This window comes from Patella vulgata, chromosome 3, assembly GCF_932274485.2.
Source record: "Patella vulgata chromosome 3, xgPatVulg1.2, whole genome shotgun sequence".
In the NCBI taxonomy this organism is placed as follows: domain Eukaryota; kingdom Metazoa; phylum Mollusca; class Gastropoda; family Patellidae; genus Patella; species Patella vulgata.
Window position 1 is genome coordinate 9,053,146 of NC_065881.2, and position 18,002 is coordinate 9,071,147.

Sequence of the window (18,002 nt, forward strand, 5' to 3'; positions counted from 1 at the left end):
CTATATTTTGTTCCGTTATTTTTTATACTTTCGATGGCCTACACTACATGAAGATCTGACCAGTTGTAAACTGATTATTTTATATTAATCAACATTATGGGCCAATTTTTCTTGGCGTAGCTAAGATAACAGTCCCGAAACTCAATAACAAATTGCTACCGGGGAGTTGAAAAACATTTGTCTAATACACCACTTCGACTTATATAGGAATGGAGGTTGGAAAAACTGTAAAATATGACGATTCAACTTATACCCCAAGTCGACTTATACCCTGTAAAATACGGGTAGTAACCCTTGGGTTGAAAATCATTTGTCCGTTTATTCGTTCCTAAAGTTTTACATCCACTTCCACCTAGACAAAATACGTATACTGTTCGACTTATATACAGATGGAGGTCGGAAAAGCTGTAAAATATGACGATTTGGCTTATACTCCACGTCGACTTATACCCTGTAAAATATGATAGTACCCGTGGGGTTGAAAATCATACGTATATCAGTTCGACTTATATACGGATGGAGAGAGAGAGAGAGAGAAATGGGGTTTAACGTCCACTCGACACAAACTAGGTCATTTATGATACCGCATGTACACACTAACCATTCAGCCATCTAACCCCCCATATATGAATGGAGGTCGGAAAAATTGTAAAATACTCCACGTCGACATATTATACCCTGTAAAATACGATATTAACCAACCTCTTCTACGCTGAGTGGAGTTTGTGTTTCTGGAACGTGTTCTAATAACGCTGACAACGCTCGGTTTGATTTTAACGCAGCTTCTTCATCATCTCGTAATGACAGACGGCTACCCAGATTTAATCTCTCATATTCTTTCTTTTCTTTTTCTCCTTCTTCTTCTAACTTGGCCTAAAAGCATAAATACAGTGAAATGAAATGAAATGTGGTTTAACGTCCTACTGTTCTGCATCGACTGGGCTAATGAAGACGAGCATCCGCCACACAGGGCCTCAGTTTTTAATCTCATCCAGACGAATAAACAGCTCTCCTTGTCAGGACCTCTGCCCTACACCACTGACAGTGTGCTATGAGGGAAATATTGCCCGGACAGTGGCACTATGGCCTACTCTTATATCGAATTCCTACTGCCAAGGGATCCTTTACGTGCATGCCAACGTGTATACAGGACCTTGGTTTATCATCCCATCCCAATGACTATACATTTTCCCTTGCAATGGCAGGGCCTCTGTCCTGGAGAACCACGCCAGAAAATCCTGATGAACTTGCGTAAAATCTACATCCTGTACCTTTTCAGTATGATTAATTTCATCCGATGCTACACTAGCTCCATCTATATCTCGATTATCATCTCCATCTTTAACATCTTCTTTCTCTTCCGCCAATATCACATCCATCTAAATATATAAACATAACTAAATTAACATTATAATTTTAAGAGAGAGAGAGAGAGAGAGAGAGAGAGAGGCCACTTGACACAAACCAGGGCATTTCGGGACTAACATATGGTTCAGCCTCCCTCTTAATCCAGCTCCGGTCTCATGCATGGCATCCTTAATTTCTCTCAAAATACAGAGAGAAAGAGAGAGAAATTGGGTTTAAGTCCACTCGACACAAATTAGGTCATTTCGGACTAACATATAGTTCAATTTTGTTTCAATAATTCGCTTGCGCGTAGGGGTCTTTAGCGGTGGGAGGAAGCTGGAGGACCCAGAGAAAACCAACGAGGATGGACAAGTCACCCTACAAGCATGGTATTACATACAAGCATGGTATCGAAACCACACCACTTGACTCAATGATTTAGAGAGAGAACTGGTGTTTAATGTCTACCCAACATGCAGTTGGTCATTATGGGACTAACACATGGTTCAGTTTATTTCAATAATTATCTAGTGCTTAGGGGTCTTTAGCAGTTGGAGGAAACTGGAGGACCCAGAGAAAACCCAAAGAGGTTGGACACGCAAGCTTACTCCTCGTCATATACAAGCGGGACATCAAAACCATGCCACGTGACTATGACTTTGGGAATCTATGACAAATATTTAATCTTTCCTACCATTCTGTTGAAATGTACGATTGAATTACAGCAACTAATAGCCTAGCAGTTTCCAGCACACTGTGTGGCGTATGTCTGCCTTCATTACCCCAGTATAGGAGCAGAACAGTACGACTTTAAATCCCATTTCATTTTATTTCATAACTTCATACACATTAGAGTGCACATAAAAGATCCCTTGACAGTTGGAATTCGATATAAGAGTAGGTCATAGTGCCGCTGCATATGCCTGTCTTCATTAGCCCAGTCAGAGTAGAACAGTTAAATACCATTTAATTCCATATCTGGGGCGGTCTATAACGCTACATAAATGAAAAGCTCAGATTATTTGTATTATTCGCATGAGTCAGCGCCATCATTTCATTTCATTTCTTACCTCCTCTTCAGCTAAATCTTCACCATCAGATTCACCTTGTATAATAACTTCTACAACTTGACCAGCATCTTGTGAAACTTCTGTCTCCTCTAATACTACTACTGGTGAACTAGCTGGTTTAGGATGATATAATACCATTGGTTCATTTTCAATCAAGAATGACCACTTATATTTGACTTCCATGGGACTATTGTTACTAATATTAACATATCTTGTTACTTCCGTATCATTCAAGATACATCCAAAATCCACAACAGATTTCTCGAACTCGATGTTAGGGAAGTAGACTTCTCCTCTTAGGGCAATATAATCCTGAATAAAAAAAAGATTACAAAGTGTTAAGGATACATTATGTAAGATTTTGATAAAGAGATAGAGAAATGGGGTTTCACATCCACTCGATACAAAATAGGTAAATTTGGGACTAACATATGGTTCAATTTTATTTAAATAATTCACTTGCGCTTAGGGGTCTTTAGCTGTTGGAGGAAACCGGAGGATCTAGAGAAAACCCACGAGGTTGGACAGCGACCCTACTCCTTGTCATTTAAAACCGGGGAATCGAAAGCCATGCCAGTTGACTCAATGACAGACTTTATGATACAACGAACACTCGTGATATGATAGTAATGGTGATTTAGTAATAATATAGAATGATTTATGCCAACACCTCAGTTCAAATGGCTATGTAAGGAGAGAATGACAACAGAAAGAAATGGGGGTTTAACGTCCACTCGGCATAAACAAGGTCACTTCGGGACTAACATATGGTTCAATTAACTCATAGGAGGAAACCGGTGAACATGGAGAAAACCCACAAGGTTGGACTGTCAACCCTACTCCATATGGGAACCCAAAACAACATCACTTGACTCAATGACATTTTTGTTTTGTTCATATCGTAAAAGACTTGCGTCTTCCGACTGATTTTGTTATCACAGGTCACATACCTTATGTGGATGTTCTTTGTAAGTTATATGTAACACTTCATCAATAGTTCGAATATGTTGATCTGTTTTATACGATGGATCAAACTGTATCTTTAGATTATATATTTCACCAACTTGCAAATGTACCTCCTGAAATTTACATGAACATCAGTTATATATTTGTTTACTTAATTTAGACTAAGATCAATGTCGTGAAAGGGTAAGGGACAATTCGTTCCCGGACAACTTGTCCCCTGACAACTCATTCCCGGACAATTAGTCCTCTGGAACTATTCGTCCCTGTATAATTCCTTCCCTGACAATTCGCCCCCACCGCTCATTATGTTAAAGTCAACAACTTACTGTTTTTAAGACCGAGGTACCGTCATCTAGTAATATTTGGAATGGATATTGAAGTGTTAATTCTGTTGACAATGGTAGTGTTGATACATTACTAACTACCAATTCCTCACACTGAATACATAACTCATCTTTTGGTAGCTGAAAATAATGTTTAATACTAGTGAAAATAATGTTTAGTGAAAATAATGTTTAAAACTAAGGAGAATAATGTTTAAAACTAATAAAAATGTTAAATACTAATGAAAATGTATAATAATGATAAAAACTAATGAAAATGTATAATGTTTAAAACTAATGAAAATGTATAATAATGTTTAAAACTAATGAAAATGTATAATAATGTTTAAAACTAATGAAAATAATGTTTAAACTAATGAAAATGTATAATACTGTTTAAAACTAATGAAAATGTATAATAATGAAAGCAATAAAACAGTGATACAAGCTCTATTTATTGTCTTTTATCTTCAAATTCAATGGGGGTTTTTCTACAACAAGTGCGAGAAGAGAGGGTAATGGGGTTTAACGTCCACACGACACAAAGTAGGTCACTTCGAGACTAACATATGCTTCAATTTTATTTCAATAATTCGCTTGAGCTTAAGAGATCTATAGCAGTGGGAGGAAACCAGAAAGAGAGAGAGAGAGAAATGGGGTTTAACGTCCATTCGACACAAACTAGGTCATTTCGGGACTAACATATGGTTTGATTTTATTTCTATAATTCGCTTCCGCGTAGGGGTCTTTAGCAGTGGGAGGAAACCGGAGGACCCAGAGAAAACCCACGAGGTTGGACAGGCGACCCTACTCCTTGTCACGTACATCCGGGGATTCGAAACCACGCCAGTCGACTCAATGACAGACTTTATGATACAGTTCGCTCACGCTAACCACTCAGCCATCCAACCCCCCAGGAAACCAGAAGGTCCCTGAGAAAATCCATGAGGTTGGACAAGCGACCTTACGTCTCCAATAATGCTCCTTTAATTGTTTCTTGAGGTGTCTGTGTAGTTTGTCTTGTCCGTGGGTTGGTCTTGTAGGTTTTGTTTTACGTGTAGTGAGGTTCTCCTGAAGTTTATCTTGTCCACGGGTTTGTCTTGATGGTTTTGTTTTGCGTGTAGTGTGGTTCACCTGCACGTTCTTAATACTAAATTTACGAATGACCAAAACAATAAATGACGAGCATTACCTTATCTACTCTAAAGAAGACACTTTTAGTAGAAAATTCTAACAACGGACTGATAAAATCTGATATAACATCAACTTTCATGATTAATTCTTTACCACCTTGTCTTCCTAATATACCATGACATAATAATCTTTCTTTTACACACTGTGGTCTGAAATAAATAATTAAAAAATTGAATAAAACTAAATATATTATCACCATTTGCTCACTGACTTTCATATTTTATTTCAATAATTTACTTGCACAGCGTACGGGTCTAGCACGGGGAGGTAATCGGCAGACCTAGACAAAACCTACAAGGTTGGAGAGAGAGAGAGAAATGGGGTTTAACGTCCACATGACACAACTAGGTCATTTCGGGACTAACATATGGTTTAATTTTATTTCAATAATTCGCTTGTGCGTAGGGGTCTTTAGCAATGGGAGGAAACCGGAGGACCTGGAGAAAACCAACGAGGTTGAACAGGTGACCCTACTCCTTGTCACGTGCAACCGGGGAATCGAAACCATGCCAGTTGACTAAATGACAGACCTTATGATACAGCGTGCACATGCTAACCCCAGGTTAGACAGGCGAGCCTACTCCTTGTATAAGCGGGGAATCAAAACCATGCCACTTGATTCAATGACAGACCTTATGACCTCAAGTGTACATGTTAAACCATTGCCCTCACCCCCACTCCCCAAAAATCAAAAAGACTTCTTAGTATTGTTAGGTGAAAATAACAATTTATTGTAACTTACAATGCCACAAAACCTTCGAGGGTCATTTCTGCACTTTCACCAGGTGATAAATCCATTCTGGTTGGTATAAGTTTAAAAATAGGTCTTGGTGGTTCCATTGGTGGCGGCCGATCCTAAACATAAACTGTTTATTGTAATTTATTATCGAAATAAAATGTATATGAAAAAAAAAAAAAATGTGGGAATAGCTTGGAACTATAACATCTCTAAACTGTAACACACTAACGCATCATTATGGAAAAACAAAAAATGAAGAAATGAAATGGTGTTTAATGTCCTATTGTTCTGCACCGAGTGGGCTATTGAAGACGGGCATACATCATACAGTGTGCTATGAGAAAAATTTTGCGCGGCGATGGCGCTATGGCCTATTCTTATATCGAATTCCAACTGCCGAGGGATATTTTATGTGTACTCCACTGTGTATACGGGACCTTGGTTTTTTATCCCATCCGAATGACTAGACATCTGGAAAAATAGCTACAAATTGAATAGGGCGATGTTTCAAAGTATGTTATAGTTTATTGCTCTATCCAGTTACTAAGATTCTAAAATATCTTCTATGGGACAACTTACCCTGAATTTCATATCCAGTGGATTATAAGCAGCCAATTCTCTTTTAGCTTTGCCCATTGTTCCAAAACCTTGAGTACTCCATACTAACTGCTGATGTCGTCTTCCCTGATTAGTAAGTTTAAATGTCTGTTTAAGAGTTCTGTTACTGTAATGTGAACATAAAAGTTGACTTTTTAGTTTTATTAATAATTATTACATGCAAATCAAAATAAGAGAGAGAGAAATGGGGTTTAACGTCCATTCGACACAAACTAGGTCATTTCGGGACTAACGTATGGTTTAATTTTATTTACATAATTCGCTTGCGCGTAGGGGTCTTTAGCAGTGGGAGGAAACCGGAGGACCCGGAGAAAACCCAAGAGGTTGGACAGGCGAAAAAAATCAAAATAAACAGTTGGATTCTGGTCAATCTGATTAAAACACAGATCCTATTGCGTTTCGGTTTTTATAGTTCAAAATTTTGTTTTACTTGTCTTTATACTACACTAGGATCTTGAAGAGTTGTTATATAATCCGCTTCTGGTTGATGTGAGGGATTAGCCAATGAAATGGTCTGTTACAGTGAGTTCTTGGCGCACAATGTTCGGAGCTGTGGGTATTCCACTAGAAACATCAACGCTGATTGGTTAATCAAAGGTCTGACAAATGGTCAGATCTTCATGTAGTAGAGGCCATCGAAAGTATAGAACAACGAAACGAAATATAGATCTGTATTTTAGTCAGATTGGATTCTGGTCAATAAATATGCATAAATTCTGTGATTCGTATCTTTTAAAGTAGACATTGATATGTGAATTATATTTATTGCTTCATCATCATATTTCTTTTTCTGTTAATTCATTGGCAGCCCACTCTTATATCCAATATCAATTGCCGAGGGATATTTTAAGTGCACTCCAATGTGTATACAGGACCATAAGGTCTGTCATTGAGTCTACTGGCATGGTTTTGATTCCCCGGTTGTACGTAACAAGTAGTAAGGCCACCTGTCAGACCTCATGGGTTTTCTCTGGGTCCTTCGGTTTCCTTCCACTGCTAAAGCCCCTACATGCTAGCGAATTATCGAAATAAAAAAATGAACCATATGTTAGTCCCAAAATGACCTAGTTTGTGTCAAGTGAACGTTCAGTCCCATTTCTCTCTCTCTCTCGCTAAACGAAATGAAATGAAATGGGGTTTAACGTCCTACTAGTGCTAAAGGGTTTAAAATACCATAAAACTAACCTGAAATTTGGTCCCAGATCGAGTATGTCAGATAATGGTGGATCTGATTCAATCGTTGTACCCTGACCGTATGCCAGCAATGTTATCTGTTGTGTTCCGCTCTCAATGAAGTTAATATGTAATCTGTCCTGAAATCGCACACTGTCATCAAGGTAAGCTGTAATTTTAACCTCAAACTGGGATTCAGGGGGGATAATACCATCGACTGGATCAACATAAAATACAGATCTTGAACGTGACTGGAAAAAGACAAAAGCACAATTAAACATTTTATTTAATTTTTTCAAAATTTAAAATACATAATTAAAGACATTATAATACACTCCATAAAAATTATAATAAAGAGAAGAGAAACTAGGTTATTTCGGGACTAACATATAGTTTAGTTTTATTTCAATAATTTGCTTGCGATTAGGTGTCTTTCCTACACCGAGTGAGCTAATAAAGACAGGCTTAAACTGTACAGTGAGCGGTCAGCAAAATTTTAACATGACAGCAAAACAGCGGCCTACTCTTATTATTAATTCCAACTGTCAAGGGTTCTTTTATGAATACACAGGATGTTGATTTTTTGTTCCATCTGAATGAATAGACACTGTTCTTTGCTAGCCCCACCGCACTGCTAAGTTGAAACCATGCTGTAAAATTTGGGGGAACTTTCCAGACCAAAACTTGGATGGAACCCAGTGAGCCAGCGCCTTACTCCCTGAGCCATGTATATGTAGAATATAGAAATGAAATGAAATGAAATTGGGCTTAACGTCCTACTGTTCTGCTCCGACTGGGCTATTGAAATGAAATGTGGTTTAACGTCCTACTGTTCTGCTCCGACTAGGCTAATGAAGAAGGATAAGAAAGTATAATTTACCATATAAGCTGTAAAGTTAGCAGGAATTAACGATTCGTTAGATAACATGATAGTTCGTTCACAAGGTTTTAAAACGGGTATTATACCCCAGTCAACAATATCTGGTTTAACATGTACAACTGGTCCTTCTCCAACACATGTTAACTGTACTGGCTGAAAAAAATAAATTATTTATAATACAATAATATCTATTTCTGTTTTCACATAAAAATTGAAAATCTTCAACTAAAATAACAAAAATAATAAATGGGGTTTAACGTCCACTCAACACAAACATATGGTTCAATTTCATTTCCATAATTCGACTGCATCTTTAACATTGGGAGGAAACCCGAGGACCCGGAGGAAACCCACAAGGTAAGACAGGTTACACTAATCCTTGTCCCGTCAAGTTTACAAAAAAGAAAAGCGGCTTCTGACCCATTTTAATATCACAAGTCACTAAAAGACTTGCAGCTTCCGACTCATTTTGCTATCACGTGTCACTAAAAGACTTGCTGCTTCCGACTCATTTTGCTATCACATGTCACTAAAAGACTTGCTGCTTCCGACTCATTTTGCTATCACGTGTCACTAAAAGACTTGCTGCTTCCGACTCATTTTGCTATCACGTGTCACTAAAAAACTTATGTCTTTTCCTATGACAAGTCACATATACATTAGCAGTATATAATGTAATATTCATACCATGGGCATATCAGAACTTCCAAATATATTGATAAAAGCAGTAACAATCTGTTCTTCTAAAGCTTGAGGTGCTATAATAATAGGAACACCACACATACTTCTTGGTGCTATAATTCCCTGCAAAAACAATTATACATTAATAAATATCATATTATTTTTATTAGTTTACCCTGTAAAAGTATCTCAAATCATAAGAAACAAAAGTTTATTTCTGGCGAAAAGACGAAGAAGCTTGCCAAAAATAAACTTCTAATCTCTCCCTTTAACCTAATCTCCTTCTTTAACCTAATCTCCCCAAGGGGCCTGGAAAACATCTGTTTGGAAATTACTGTCATGAAATATAAATGCCACATGTAGCTGTACAGGAGATGATTTTAGTATAGTTTGACTCAATGACAAACCTTATGATCTTAAAGAATATATTTTCATACCCGTGGTATTGGACTAGAATAGCAGATTGCTGTTAAATCATCTTCTTCAACATTTTGAGGAATAACTTCATATTTAGCTGGTAGATCTGTATCATTATGTAGTTTTGCCATATGTTCATATGGATAACGTAGGAAACATCGGCCATAATCTAAGATTGGACTTAAAACTGTTATCTGTGGAACAATACACCTAGTGAAAAAATAACAAAATGAATTTTTATATTCAGCATACATGGAATTCTGCAATTAACATTGGTTTTTATAAATAGTTTCCTCAATCATGCACAATTCACAAAGTGAAATGAAATGGGGGTTTGACGTCCTACTGTTCTGCTCCTACTGGGCTAATGGAGACGATCATACACCATGATGTGCTATGAGGGAAATTTTGCCCTGATGGGACGAAAATCCAAAGTCTCTTGTACACATCGGCATGCATGTAAAATCATCCTTGACAATTGGAATGTGAAATAGGGCTGATGTTTGGGCAAAACTTCCCTCATAGCACACAGTATTGCATATGCCTGTCTTTATTAGCCCAGTTGGAACAGAACAGTAGGACGTTAAACCCCATTTCATTTCATCAAAGTTCACCCTTGTCATTGGTGCACGTAAAGATCCCTTGGCAGTTGGAATTCGATATAAGTTTAAGCAATAGCACCACTGTCCAGGCACAATTTCCCTCGCACTATATGGCTTATGACCATCTTCTTTAGCCCAGTATAGGAGCAGAACAGTAGGACATTAAACCCCATTGCGTTTCATTTCATTTCATTTCATTTATTTAAGACTTCCAGTTTAGTCGAGGTTATCCAGTTCTTTCTTTGCACTTACAGTGAAGACACACTGTGATGTCCACGTCTACAGTAATGGCGGGTGTTTCAGACATTAAACCCCATTGTGTTTCATTTTCAAACTTACTTGGCTGAAATGGGCAGAGAAAGGATCTGATCTCCAACTCCTTCGACATCGACGACCATAAACAAATCATACTTCTTGATAGTATTAGATATAAGGTTAACTGTGATCTTTATCTCGCTCTGAGGTGGAATCGTTCCGTCAGCTGGTATTATTTCAAATTCTTTTGGTGGATCGGTGCTCACTGATAGCGTATCACTACGATTACTATCACCAGTATCATCTTCGCTGGTGCTACATATACTTTCACTAGTACCGTCTCCAGGAACTCTCAGATGGTATGTCATCGGTACCAAGGCTGTGTTTAGCATAGTACATGATTCCTTGTGTAAGAAACCTGAAACAAGAGTGACGTTATAATCTATATTTATTGTATAACAACATGCAAATATCATTGAATACAGCCATTGAATAACCTATGGTTGTATTCAATGCCTTGAAAACGTACTACTTTTGTCCAGAATGATGACACTTTCAGAAATCTGTCAAACTGTAATGACGTCACCACTAGGCAACCACAATTTTTGTAAAAAAGGAAGAAAAAGGTCGGAACCAATGATGAATTTTAACGTTATTGGTGATGATTTTCATTTTGATAATCTGGATAGTACAGTGTATTTTGAGATTTACATGTAGTTATAGAATAAAAACAGAATTCAATTAACATTGAATACCGCTCGGGTTATTCAATGGTTCACTCGAGTTTATCCCTGTGCAAGGATTCCACGAGCGATATAGAGTGGAATGTGGCAGGGATACACTCGAGTGAACCACTGAATAACCCAAGCGGTATTCAATGTTAATTGAATTCTGTTTTTATTCTATAACTACATGTAAATCTCAAAATGGAGAGAGACAAATGGGGTTTAATGTCCACTTGACACTAACTATGTCACCATGTGACCAACATATGGTTCAATTTTATTTCAATAATTCACTTACGCGTACGGGTCTTTAGCAGTGAGAGGAAATCGGAGGACCTGGAGAAAACCCATGAGGTTGAACAGGCGACCCTACTCCTCGTCACGTATAACCGCCGAATCGAAACCACGTCAGTTGACTCAATGACAGACCTTATGATACGAGCACACAAGCTAATCATTTAGCCATCCACCCCCCCCTCCCTCCCACTTCTATGGAATACAATTAGTGCTTTTTATTTGAGCGACGTTTCGACTAGGTTTCTCTGGTTGTTATTATGTCACTCAAGTATTCCAGTCTTATCACAAAATTTCACAATTTTGTTATTTGCAAGGGATTCTCAAAACACATGAAAGCTAAGTTATAACAACACAGAATGACACATTCTGCACACAGCGATCCATCTACTTCATACTTCGAGAATAGATCTCTGCCCTGAATAGCCGCCATATCCAAAAATTAGTATATTGTTTTGTAATGCGGTTCTACTCCGTTTCACATCTGGCATACACACAAAGACTAAATAAATGTATTTAATTCCATTAAATGGAAGCAGAATAAATATGTCTCAAAATTCTCGAGTATACTTAGGCTGACCTTAAAAATATCTTTGTTTCACCAAACCCGACCCACAATCGAGGAGAAGGGTCGGTAGGTCGGGGTTTTTTTTCAGATTTTTTTTTTAAGAGCTAATTTGACAGCTTGATAATTTTCCGGGTGCAAACATTCGTCTTCTTTTATTGGCAAACAAATCAATGACATCGGGATTTTTCTTGATGCACGACTCGCACACAAATTGCCACAAACTCACGTTTGAAACTCCCTCAACACGTTTTTAACGATCGTGCGGGTTGTGCCTTCATTTTTCTCGAAAACGGATATTGAAAATATCGTCGTCATGTTTAAAACGACGCCCCACAGACATAGAGGCAGAATCATTTCGTGGGAATGGACGTGCTTTCGTCTGCAACCATTTTGTTGAGAAGCGACATCTATGACGCTTTCGTCTTGATCAACCAGTTTTAATAATGAATCAAACCATAGCCATAGTAAAGGGAAATAACTCTCGTGATATATTTCAGGTTGACACACAAAATAAAATAAAAAGATCGCGGAAAAGTGCAATAAAATAATTTAAGTCGGGGGTGGTTTTAGTTAGTCGGTCGCGTTAGGCGAAACAAAGATATTTTTAAGGTCAGCCTTAGGGTTTTCGACTAAAATCGTGGATTTAGGACTTAAAATGTCGGTCAACTGGCTTAGTGTCTGTTCTCAAGTGGAGCTAACTGTAGACAGACAGCCTAAGTTTAGTATGAGAATGACAATTATTTGTTATAGAATGCAAATTTTTGTTGGTTTCGACGTTCTGATAAAACTTTTAATGGATCTTGGACAAGGAGAAAGAAAAGTCAGAAAATAATATCTTACCATAAGACACCGTTCCAAACTTTAATCTGGGTACATTGAACTGAAAAGTTGGTCCTATTACTGATCCCCTGAAAAAAGAACAAAAAAAAATAGAATTTAACATCACTCGACATAAACTAGGTCATTTCGGGACTTACATATGGTTTAATTTTATTTCAATAATTCACTTGCGTGTCAGGGTTTTTAAGAACCTTGAGCTGAAGCCCAGTCAGCTGGCTCCTTAATCCTGCTCTGGTCTTATGCATGTCATCCTTTTCACAGAAAGAGAGAGAGAGAGAGAAATGGGGTCTAACCTCCACTCGTCACAAACTAGGTCATTTCGGGAATAATAAACGATTCAATTTTATATCAACAATTCATTTGGGTGTAGGGTTCTTTAGCAGTGGGAGAAAACAGGAGGACCCAGAGAAAACCAACAAGGCTGGACAGGCAACCCTATTCCTTTCCATGTTCAAGCGGGGTATCGAAACCACGCAACTAAATGACAGACCTTGTGATTTCGCGCACACGTTGAACCACTAAGCCACCCAACGCCCCCTACAAGGGTAGAATAAATTACTCACTTAAACAGAACTTTTAATTGGTCTGGTGAACCATCAATCTGGAAGGCAAACTCTTCTGAAAAATCTCCCAAATGATGACAACAAAACGTAACTCTGATAGCCTGATGACCACCAGGCATAACGATACCTTCAGCGGGATCAAACTGAAAACACTGGCCAAATTTAAACGGGCTTTGCAAAACACTATAAATAGCATCAATGTCTCCTTTGTTGGCTAAAACTATTTCATAGGAATGAACGGAACCGATGAAAATGTTCCCCATATCGAGCGTTTCAACAGAAAACTGTAGACGTGGACCGGCTCCTTCACCTTTGATTCTCAATGGGAGGCGACTCTCACGACCTGTTATGTCACAATATGCTGTTCGAGTATAACTTTTAGCTTCGTTTGGTTTAAACACTACATTAACGTTAAAGGAGGAGTTCGGCCATATATCTCCCTCCACTGGTTCAATCTTCACAACATCGTCATTAAACATCATATTATCAGACTGAACTAGCTGAAAAACATCAAAAGAAATCTTTTTAAACCTTTAGTACAGTGGTTCTCAACTTTTTTTTGCCAATGGCACACCTTGGAACACATGAAAAAATAGCGGCACACCTGGCTAAATATATATGAAAAATATTTGAATTTTGCAAAATAAAAACATGGTAAGTCAGATGGCATATAACCGTAGACAGAGACTAGTCATAGACACATAGAATGACTCAAACTAAATAAAGAAAACCACAGCTATGAACTTATCAGTAGACACCAGTGAATATTCAATTGGGATCACATGTTTTTTTCACATTTTCTTACTGTGCTGTTCAAAACTTCGCGGCACACTAAGGAAGATCTCGTGGCACACTGGTTGAGAATCACTGCTTTAGTACATATAAATATTGACTTACCCAGATACTTAAAGAAAATTAGATAATAGAGATGTATTAATATCAGTAAATAATTCTTACTTACACCTTACTGTCACTAGAGAGAGAGAGAGAGAGGGGGGGGGGGTAAGGTCCACTCAACACAAACTAGGTCATTTCGGCATTTCGGGACTAACACATGGTTCAATTTTATTTCAATAATTCGCTTGCGCGTACAGGTCTTTAGTAGTGGGAGGAAACCAGAGGACCCAGGAGAAAACCCACTCGGTTGGACAGGCGACCCTACTCCTTGTCACATACAACCGGGGATTCGAAACCACGCCAGCCGACTCACTGGCAGACCTTATGATACAGCACGCTCAGACTAACCATTCGGCCATCCAACCACCCTTACTAGGTAAGAGAGAGCGAATAATATAGAAAAATTCTGTGCATAGCCTCATTTTTATTAAGTACTTTAAGTACTGGTACAGAACAAGCCAACAGTGAGGCTGATGTCCCCCGCCGAAATTGCAAAATAAATAGATGACACATATTAATTAATCGCACATTTATTTTTTTCACTAAGTTTCATCACTCTCTATCAGATAGAATCAAGATTATCTTGTCCCAAACCATCGACAAATGAAATCGATTAGCTCTGCTTAGCTTCAGCTCGAAATGTTAATTATTGAACTCAGTCAAGACATTCACCTAATGAACATCTACATATACATCAAGTTTAAACATTCACCTAATAGACACCTATGCCAAGTTTGAACATTCTACCTCAATTAGAAGGAGAGTTATTGTGTTCCAAAGTTTCTACCAATCAAATTGCTTATCACTCTGCTTACCCTCAGCAAAAAATGTTCATTATCGAACTTAGTTAAGGTATTCATATAATAAATCTATACACCAAGTTTCATCAATCTCACTTAATTAGAACTAAAGTTATCGTGTCCCAAAGCATCAACCAATCAAATTGCTTATCTCTGCTTACCCAAAGCGGAAAATGCTCATCTTCGAACTCCATCAAGGCATTGACCTAATCAACACATACACCAAGTTTGAACATTCTAGCTCAATTAGGAAGAGAGTTATCGTGCCCCAAAGTATCAACCAATCAAATTGCTTATCTCTGCTTACCCTAAGCGGAAAATGCTCATCTTCGAACTCCATCAAGGCATTGACCTAATAAACACATACACCAAGTTTGAACATTCTAGCTCAATTAAAAGTTATCGTGTCCCAAAGCATCAACCAATCAAATTGCTTATCTCTGCTTACCCTAAGCGGAAAATGCTCATCTTCGAACTCCATCAAGGCATTGACCTAATCAACACATACACCAAGTTTGAACATTCTAGCCCAATTAGGAAGAGAGTTATCGTGTCCCAAAGCATCAACCAATCAAATTGCTTATCTCCGCTTACCCTAAGCGGAAAATGCTCATCTTCGAACTCCATCAAGGCATTGACCTAATAAACACATACACCAAGTTTGAACATTCTAGCTCAATTAGGAAGAGAGTTATTGTGTCCCAAAAAGTGTGACGGACAGACAGACGGACGGACAGACAGACGGACAGACAGACGGACAGACAGACAGACAGACGGACGAACCCATTTTAATAGTCCCCTGCTTTCTTCGAAAGGCGGGGGACAATGAATAAAAACAAGGGAGTGTAGTGACATAGCCTCATTTTTATTAAGTACTTTAAGTACTGGTACAGAATGAATAAAAACAAGGGAGTGTAGTGACATAGCCTCATTTTTATTAAGTACTTTAAGTACTGGTACAGAATGAATAATAACAAGGGAGTGTAGTGACATAGCCTCATTTTTATTAAGTACTTTAAGTACTGGTACAGAATGAATAAAAACAAGGGAGTGTAGTGACATTCAATTACTTTTTTGAAATGTCAGATATCAATTATTAGTGAGCAGAAATTCGCCTGTGTATCTGTTATCACAAGTCACTACAATCTGTTGTATAGAAGGATAACTTGTGTTTTCCTATCGCTTTCATTTCTTGAAATCTTCATTACGTATCATCGTAGCAATGATCTGTGTTAAAATTATATATGGAACATTTTTAACCAGTTCTATCACATATGTGATAATGACTGACACCAATATTGTCCTTTAAAAACAGTATATTATTAACATACCCTTTTTCTATTAAGAAATGATCTTTCTAATATTGAGAGTTTATCTCGTAATGTTGGATCTGTTATACAATCATCTATAAATCTATCAGTGTCATTTCTTTCAGCCCGTTCCAAATCAATCTGTTGCCTATAAATAAACAAAAACATAATTCAGTAAATATGATTTAAAGGAGCCAATTCTCTAAACTCAATAGTTCAAGACAGGCCTTCGACTCCTAATTAACAATATATTTTTTCCAAAGATATTTTTAGTATTAATTATATGGTTTTCAAGTAGCTAAGTCTATAACTCAATAGCATCCAAAGTCTATGATATTGAAAACACAAATTATTTGTCCATTTAAATCAACATTGATGTTGTGATCTTACTGGGAAAAGATCAAATGGTGACAACATATACTTAACCCTTTAGAGGGGCCACGGTGGCTCAGTGGGTAGGACGTTGGCTTGCTAGCAAGGAAGTCTCGGGTTCGCCTCCAGTGTGATTTTCTCCTTGTCAGTGGTGCAGGATGGAGTGCTTTGAATTTTATTAAAAAATATTTTTTATGAGATTTGATTAGCTATTTACACCACAGGTATCGTGTAGTTGTGCTGTTTTAGCAGGAGTTTAGTTTCAAACATTATTGGCTATTATGACTCATTCAATTTCTTACATAAGTTTTTCCTGTTCCTCTTCTTCATGTGTAGCAAACTGTGTCCATCTAAAATGAGTTATAACATCTGATCGATTGTGAATAGTGACCGTTCTTTGATTAGCCATAGTAATATAAGTACTTTCTATTCTTATTGAGTTTTTATCTAATCTGACATTACTATCTTGTGCTGCACCATATAACTGTATAAATAAATCTTCACCTAAAAACAACAATATCAAAATTGATCATGAAATCTACAAAAACCCATAGGATCTTGTTCCTCCTGCCAAATTAGCGGTGACCACTCCCCCTGATTGGTGAGAGAGAGAGTGAGAGAGCAAGAGAGAGAGAGAGAGAGAAATGGGGTTTAACGTCCACTTGACACAAACTAGGTCATTTTGGGACTAACACATGGTTCAATTTTGTTTCAATAATTCACTTGCACGTAGGGGTCTTTAGCAGTGGGAGGAAACCGAAGGACTCGGAGAAAACCCACAAGGTTGGACAGGCGACCCTATTACTTGTCACATACAACCGGACCATCCAAACCATGCCAGTTGACTCAATGACAAACCTTATGATACAGCGCAGAAATATTTGACAAACGCTTTTGAATATGGGAGAGAGAGAGACAGACATACAGAGAGAGAGAGAGAGAGAGAGAGAGAGAGAGAGAGAGAGAGGTTTAACATCCACTTTACACAAACTAGGTCATTTCAATAATTCGCTTGCGTGTAGGGATCTTTAGCAGTGGGAGAAAACCAGAGGACCCAGAGAAAACCCACGAGATTGGACAGGCGACCCTTCTCCTTGTCACATTCAACTGGGGGATCGAAACCATGCCAGTTGACTCAATGACAGACCTTATGATACAACGCGCACGTTACCATTTGGCCATCCAACCCTGCTTACTAATGTTAGAGCTGGTGTACTTTTATATGATATTTTATATGTACCTGTATCAAGATGAAGTATTAAATCTGTTTTATGATCTCCTGTTTTATTTGGTTTAAATTCCACAGTTACCTGCATACTATCATTAACACTCAATATACCAATATCTGGTGTGACCGTGAAAGATCTG

The 18,002-nt window shown here is 37.9% G+C and overlaps 1 protein-coding gene across 1 annotated transcript in view; it reads right to left on the reverse strand.

Annotated features, from left to right (window-relative positions):
* Window positions 1–17,993, reverse strand: part of LOC126815869 (hydrocephalus-inducing protein homolog) — a 48,625-nt gene extending 30,632 nt beyond the window's left edge. The window contains exons 1-18 of the mRNA XM_050541871.2: window positions 17,875–17,993; window positions 16,937–17,138; window positions 16,284–16,410; window positions 13,256–13,755; window positions 12,693–12,760; window positions 10,350–10,683; window positions 9,429–9,618; window positions 8,998–9,114; window positions 8,311–8,463; window positions 7,443–7,681; window positions 6,219–6,363; window positions 5,643–5,755; window positions 4,899–5,049; window positions 3,710–3,847; window positions 3,368–3,496; window positions 2,418–2,729; window positions 1,272–1,379; window positions 703–873 (exon numbers count right to left, since the gene is read on the reverse strand). Coding sequence (XP_050397828.2) covers window positions 703–873; window positions 1,272–1,379; window positions 2,418–2,729; window positions 3,368–3,496; window positions 3,710–3,847; window positions 4,899–5,049; window positions 5,643–5,755; window positions 6,219–6,363; window positions 7,443–7,681; window positions 8,311–8,463; window positions 8,998–9,114; window positions 9,429–9,618; window positions 10,350–10,683; window positions 12,693–12,760; window positions 13,256–13,755; window positions 16,284–16,410; window positions 16,937–17,138; window positions 17,875–17,950 — 3,273 coding nt within the window. The 5' untranslated portion in view covers window positions 17,951–17,993. The remainder of the gene's footprint in view (window positions 1–702; window positions 874–1,271; window positions 1,380–2,417; window positions 2,730–3,367; window positions 3,497–3,709; window positions 3,848–4,898; window positions 5,050–5,642; window positions 5,756–6,218; window positions 6,364–7,442; window positions 7,682–8,310; window positions 8,464–8,997; window positions 9,115–9,428; window positions 9,619–10,349; window positions 10,684–12,692; window positions 12,761–13,255; window positions 13,756–16,283; window positions 16,411–16,936; window positions 17,139–17,874) is intronic.
* Between the last annotated feature and the right edge of the window lie 9 nt (window positions 17,994–18,002).